At 39.1% G+C, this 7,335-nt stretch overlaps 1 protein-coding gene across 1 annotated transcript in view; it reads right to left on the minus strand.

Moving 5' to 3' along the window:
• VPS13B (vacuolar protein sorting 13 homolog B) overlaps window positions 1-5,079 on the minus strand; it is a 611,735-nt gene extending 606,656 nt beyond the window's left edge. The window contains exon 1 of the mRNA XM_080801635.1: window positions 4,901-5,079. Coding sequence (XP_080657761.1) covers window positions 4,901-5,047 — 147 coding nt within the window. The 5' untranslated portion in view covers window positions 5,048-5,079. The remainder of the gene's footprint in view (window positions 1-4,900) is intronic.
• Between the last annotated feature and the right edge of the window lie 2,256 nt (window positions 5,080-7,335).

A 7,335-nucleotide genomic window follows, 5' to 3' on the forward strand; every position in this document is an offset into this window, starting at 1 on the left:
GGGAGATGGAGAGAAAGGAGTTGAGGGAAATTGGAAGGGGAGGTGAACCATGAGAGACTATGGACTCTGAAAAACAACCTGAGGGTTTTGAAGGGGCAGGGGGTGGGTACTAGGGAGGGCACGTATTGCATGGAGCACTGGGTGTGGTGAAAAAACAATGAATACTGTTACGCTGAAAAGAAATAAAACATTAAAAAAAAAAAACAAACCAAAGTGGTACTGACCACAGACCTAGAAACCACCAAGGGAACTATATTGAAAGCCCAGAAATAAACCCTCACATCTATGGCCAAGTGATTTTCAAGAAGGGTGCCATGGCCATTGAAAGGGGGAAAAGACAGTCTTCAACAAATGTTACTGGAAAAGTAGACACCCACTTATAAAAACAAATGAAGTTGGATCCTGTCATAGGTATGTTGCTGATTGCCAGGAGCTGGTAAGAGAGAATAGCAAGTTACTGGATCAATGGGTACAGAGGTTCAGTTTGGGAAACCAAAAAATTTCTGGAGATGGATGGTGGTAATGGTTGCACAACAACGTAAATGTTACCAATGCCACAGGACTATACAATAAGAAAATGGCAAAAATGGTAAATATTGGTATGTGTATTTTACCAAAATAAAAACTAATACCAATCTTACACAAACTACTATATTAAAAAAGGAAATACCTACTAATTTAACGAAACAAAATATCTATGCTAATCCAAGCCAGATAAGGATACTGCAAGAGATCACAGACCAGAATCACTTATAAACATAGCTTCTATAAAACCAAACAAAGATTTAGCAAATCAAAGCCAACACATAAAAAGGTTCATACATATTAAGTATGGGTTTATATCAGGAATTCAAACTCCATCTAAAAACTCAAATTCACCACATTAACAGAATAAAAGAAAAAATCAGATAAACTCACTAAATGTAATATTTGATAAATTCAAATCCATTCATGATTTTTAAAAACTTGTAAAAGGAGGAACGAAAGAGCAATTCCTTACCCAGTAAAGAGTATTTATAGCTAGCAACATGCTTAATAGTAAAATATTGAGCACTTTCACACCGAAGGTGAGAACAAAAAAGAGTATTTTCAAGATGTCTACTCCACACTGCCATAAAGAAATAAAAGGTACAAGCACTGGAAGATGTAAAACTGTCACTATTTGCAAATGGCAGGACTGTGTACATAAGCAATCTAAAAGAAAACATTAAAGCATACTAGACAAGTTAGGACACTGAATAGAAGACCAGTGTACTAAAACAACTGTATTTCTGTGTACTGGTAATATATTAGAAATTGAAATTTAAGAAATAATGCTCCTTATAACAAAAAAAATCATATTTAATGAAATATGTGCAAGGCCTTTCTTGAAAACTTCAAATAATTGCTGAGAAAGATTGAAGACCTAAAAATACAGAAAGCAATGTTCTGTACCAGGATTAAAAAACTCAATACTAAGGTAACACAATATGTGTTAATGTTAATCCATCCCAAATTAATCTACTGATTTCATGTAACCTCAACAAAAATGTCAGTGGGTTTCCCCCTTAGGGGGAGATTAATTCTAAAATTTACAAATTGAAATTAAAATGTATAGACCTACAATAGTTACAAGGAAAAAAGAACAAAGTTACACAAATTACACTATGAGATATCAAAACTTACTGTAAAAGATAGTATGGTAATGACACAAGAACAGACAGACTACTGAGCAGATAAAGAGTTCAGAAATAAATCCACACACATATGACAACATGATTTGCAATAAGACACTGCAATTCAGGAGAAAAAGAATGGTTCAACAAATGGTGTGGATTGAGTATCGAAGAGAAAAAAGTGCATTTTAACCTCTACTTCACACTTGCAGAAAAATTTTAGATAAATCAAAGAAAATAAAACTTCTAAAAGAAAACAACAGATGGACAGCAATATGCAAAAGAATGAAACTGGACCACTTTCTTACACCATACACAGAAATAAATTCAAAAGACCTAAATGTGAGACAGGAAACCATCAAGATCCTAGAGGAGAACATGGGATGCAATCTCGCTGACCTTGGACATAGCAACTTCTTACTAGACACATGTCCAAAGACAAATGAAACTACTGAGACTTCATCAAATTAAAAACTTCTGCATAACAAAGGAAACCATTAACAAAACTAAAAGGCAACCTATGGAATAGGGGAAGATACTTGCAAATGGCATATCTGATAAAGGATTAGTATCCAAAATATGTAAAGAACTTATAAAAGCCAACATCCAAAAAAACAAATAATCTGATTAAAATGGACAGAAGACATGCATAGGCATTTCTCCAAAAAGACATACAGATAGCCAACAGACACATGATAAGATGTTCAACATCACTCACCATCAGGGAAATGCAAATCAAAACTACACTGAGATACCACCTCACACCTGTCAGAATGGCTACACTCAACAACATAAGAAACAACAGGTTTTACTTAAGATGTGGAGAAAGGAGAACCTTCTTGCACTGGTGCTGGGAATGTGAACTGGTGTGAACACTCTGGAAAACAGTATAAAGTTTTAATAATCCACTGAGTACCCAATGATCCAGCAATTGCACTACTGGGTATTTACCCAAATGATACAAAAATGCTAATTTGAAGTGATACATGCACCCCAATGTTTACAGCAGCATTATCAACAATAGCCAAATTACCTAAAGAGCCCAAATGTCTGTCAACTGATGAATGGATAAAGGAGATGGATATAGGTATTTATATCTATATCTGTACGTATATAATGGAATATTATTCAGCCATAAAAAGAATGAACTCTTTTGCCATTTGCAACAATGCAACAAAGTAAGTCAGAGAAAGACAAACACCATATGATCTCACCAATATGTGGAACTTAAGAAACAAAACAAACCAGTAAAGGGCAAAAAAGTGAGAAAGGCAAACCAATTAACAGACAATAAGCCAATGGTTACCAGAGGAGGGGTGGGAGGATGGGTTGAATAGATGATGGGTATTGAGGAACGCACTTGTCATGATGAGCATGGGGTGATTAAAATAAAAACAAAACAAAACAAAAAGTATATTCATGTCCCTGGAATAAGCAAAAATTTCATAAAACAAAGGAAACGACTGACAACTTGCACCTCAATGAAATTACAAACTTCTATTCATCCAAAGATAATTTTTAGTGTAAAAAGCCAAGCCACAGACTGGGAGAAGATATTGCAAAATATATCTGGTGAAGGATTCATTTCCAAAATATGTAAAGAACCCCTCTACATCAATTTAAAAAACCCAATTTTTTTTAAAAAAGGCAAAAGAATTACAGACTTTACAAAAGAGGATATTCAAATAGCCAGTAAGCAGCACGTGAAAATTAGCCATTAAGGAAACACAAATTTAAACTGAGATACTACTATACACCCACCAGAAAGGCTAAAATTAAAATAAACATGCCAAGTAATACCAAAAATTTGAAGTAACTAGACCGCTCATCCACTGCTGGTAAAGTTCACCATTGCTAAGAATGGAAATTGATACAATCACTTTGGAAAACTACTCTGCAGTATCCATCAAAGCTAAACATGTACATACCTCAGCATACACCTAAGAGAAATTAATACCTATGTCCACCAATTTAAACATACAAGAATGTTCACAAGAACTTTCTTCATAACAGCCAAAAGTAGAAGCCATCCAAATGTACATCAATAGGAAAATTGTGAATCTTTAGCCAACAAAATACAAGGCAATACAAAGAACTACAGCTCTTTAACAAGGGTTAATTTTAGCCATAAAGATTAGTAAGATTAACAAGGGTTAATCTTAGCCATAAAGGTAAACAGCCAGACACAAGTGATTCCAGTTTATTAAGGTTCAAGAACAACAAGTATAATTTCTTCATGTTGACAAAAGTCAGAATAATAGTCACCTGTTTTAGGGGGTGGGGACATTGATTTGCAAAGGGGAGCCATTTAAGGTGCAGGAAATATTCTATTTCATCGCCACAGTGGCTACACACGTGCATACATACATAAAAATTGACCCATACACTTAGGACTTGTGGTCATTTCTAAAATACGAAAATATTAAGATAATTAACCTTGGAGAGAAGACAGAAAAGGAACCAAGAGTATTATTTCTTAGTGATACTCTAGATTATTCGATAAATAAAGGGAGCAGTGGAATATAAAAATGAACTTTCACTATTAGATTAAGACTTCCCTTATCTCCTAAAAAGCAGCTGGTCTGGCTCTTCTGAGTTTCCACAGATAATTTTTGTATCTTCAGGCCTAACAGAGTTGCCTGGCATATGTTAGTAATAAATGTACTCAGTGGATTAATAAACATATGAACTTTAACGTTACAGTTCATTTACATCAGACCATATTCAAGTTAAAAGAAAAAAAAAACCTAAAAAGTGAATAAGTAGTAAGTTTTCAATTTTACTGGCATCTTCAATCTGTTTCTGCTCGATTCTGAGAATGTCATGTCCTCTTTCCCACTAAGAGAAATCTCTTGCTTTCAGACCCTTCCATTCCCCAAAAAGGAAAATGGGAATATAATATTTTCCAGCTTCATAGAGAAATCTTAGCAATGTATGTTAGCATATCCGGTAATGCTTCCGAATTAAGCAGACCGAACAATTCTGACAAGAACAATGAAACTGTTTTCTTATCTATTGAGGCACGTTTCGGTAATCCAATTCTAACAAACCATCACTAGTAACAAACCGCGAAAAAAAAAAAAAAAAAAAACTTCCGTAAAAGCAGGTCCGTAGTTTCAGAGTAGTCTAAAATACTTCAACAGAAAATTTAAGTTTTTAAAGCATAAAGCCGAAATGCAGGAAACAAGGGATTATTACTAAACTAGGGGAAACTGTTTCCAGTTCGTGACAGCTACACAGCTTACCTGTTCCAGCACATCCAACTTTAACTCGAGCTTGCTGAGAACCACGTCTCCACCCCATAGTGAAAGCTGTAGATCTGACGGCTTTAAATTCTTGATGTAGCGATTCACATAGCTCATTAAAATTGGAGTCACATATGACTCCAGCATCTTTTAAGGTGCAGAGAAGTCAAAGCCAGAAGCTGAAGGGGGTAAAGGCAAACATGAGAAGTAAGTGAGTCGGCGGAGCAGCGAAGGGAAAAGCATTTCTCAGGAGGGACTGAAGAGGCCGAAAAGCAACAGTCCCCACCAAAGCAGCCGCTCGCCTCCTCTCAGAAGCCGTGAACACAAGTGGATTCCCTGCTCCTGCTGCAACTTCCTCGCTAGTAAAAACTCCCCTCAACTCGCCTGGCGAAGGGTGAGGGGAATAAACTAATGAACTGAAGAGAGCAGATCCCCAAGAATGGGAGAAAGAAGGGAGCGAGATCCCCTTTGGCCGCCGCAACCCTTCACCAGCGCAGCCTCCCCACGAGGCCCTCGCCTGCCGGAACTCAGCCGGATCTACCACGGTAGAACCTGGGCTAGAACCAGGTCAGCTCCCGCCTCTGGCGGTCCTGCCCCCTCCGCTGACACTCACGCCAAAGAGTAGGGTGCCTTCCTCTCCACCTCCCGGTACCCGGCACCCGCCCCCGGCGGCGGCGCAGCTCGGGTACGGGGCCACTTCCGGGTGTTACCCCCGTCGGTGCTCCAAACAAACTGTCCCTCCACCGCCACCCCTCGGCTCCCGAGCGGGGCGGGAGTTCCCAGCCTGGGTCAGCCAGCCCCGCGTCTTGTAGGAGACCTCTTGTGCCGGGCTAGCCTGCGTCCCCGCCGGCGTTTTAGGACAAAGCTCTAGGAAACGCGCGGGGGAGGTGGGCGGACCAGTAAAGCGGGGACACCGGCGATCCGGAAGTGGTGCTCGGCTCAGGGAGAGAGCTGCCTTAGGTAGTGGAGGTAGTGTCCGGGTGGGGAAGCGCCGAGGACCCGAGAGCAGGAGGAGAAAGAAAGTGGGTACTGGTGCTTAAAGCCCTGGAAAACAAGCGGCTGTTGTTTTTCTTGGGAAATGAAAGACCTGGGGAGAGCTGCGTGGGTTCAGTGGGCAGGTCAACAGCCTTAAGGCCACAGGTAGGAGCGGGGGAGGTCGGAGGCGGGGGCAGATTTAAATTTAGATCTGAGGTTCGTTTGCTGCCGGAAATATCCGAGTAGTGGAGAAAAGGAAGGAATTAGGGTGCGTAATTTAGGGGAACGCATTTCGACCAAACGTGCAGACTAGCTCTCGCGTTCTTTGGCAAAGGAGTGGTTAAGTATCCCTAAATGTGCTGATGCGGGGGCGGTGAAGGAATGGCCAAAGAGCAGATTTTGAAGAACCATTAGATTGCAGGGTTGTGTGGGACTTCAGAAGAGCGGTGGGAATATCAGAAGGAAGGATAGAAAACTCCTAAAGATAACGTGAAAAGAAATAGCTAATAAGGAATTCAAGAGTTTTAGGAGGCAGTGTTGGTTTTATTAGGCTGAAATGAGTGTATAAAATATTACCTTTCCTTCCAATACTTTTCAAACTAACACAATCGAGAAACTCTAACACCTAACTCGGAAAAATAACACACTAGGCTTAAAAGCGTATCGTAGGACATGCTCCCTGATTTTTTACCAGTAACGTCTGCAGAAAACAACTACCACCGCGTTTTGAAAATGGACTTCCCTTACAAAGTGATTAAAATGCCCACCCCACCAAAAAAAATTTAAGAAACCGGGCGCCTGGCTGGTTCAGTCCATACACCATGACACTCTTGATCTCTGGGTTGTGAGTTTGAGCCCCACATTCAGTGTGAGAATTATTTAAAAAATAATCACCAATATTGTTGCATTTAATAAATAAATTTTTTAAGCTCTTCACCGGAATTCAAGTTATGATTTCTTGGAAGAGCGTTAGAAAATGCAATAGAAAAGAGGCGTAAGTGAGGATGCCAAGGTATTTAGATGTATTATGTTAATGAAAATAAGTTTCAAAAGAAAAAAGCAGCTAATGGCTAATTCAGAGCAACTGTCCCCTCACAAAAAGTCTTGATGAATAACCCAAGTAATCTAGGTCTTATTAAAACCCATTGAATTAGCCAAGTGAATTAAGAAATTTCTTAGTTATCTATTTCACTTGGAAAGCAAACAGGCTGAAGCCCTGACTCAGAAATCTTATTTTAAAAGTCTCTACGGTTCCAGAACTACAAGTCTTGTTATTCTTCTAGAGAAAAGGGGCCTAGTCCCACATTGTCACTAACACCTGTTGTTACTTGTGTTGTTGATTTTAGCCATTCTGACAGGTCTCACTTTAATGTGAAAGAGCAGTATACTAATACAAATTTAGATTTGCTTTACTATGCCCTATAAACGAAATAATCATGGTATATTTTTTGTTCTATGCC

This window comes from Martes martes, assembly GCF_963455335.1.
Source record: "Martes martes genome assembly, chromosome: 4".
Taxonomy (NCBI): Eukaryota; Metazoa; Chordata; class Mammalia; order Carnivora; family Mustelidae; genus Martes; species Martes martes.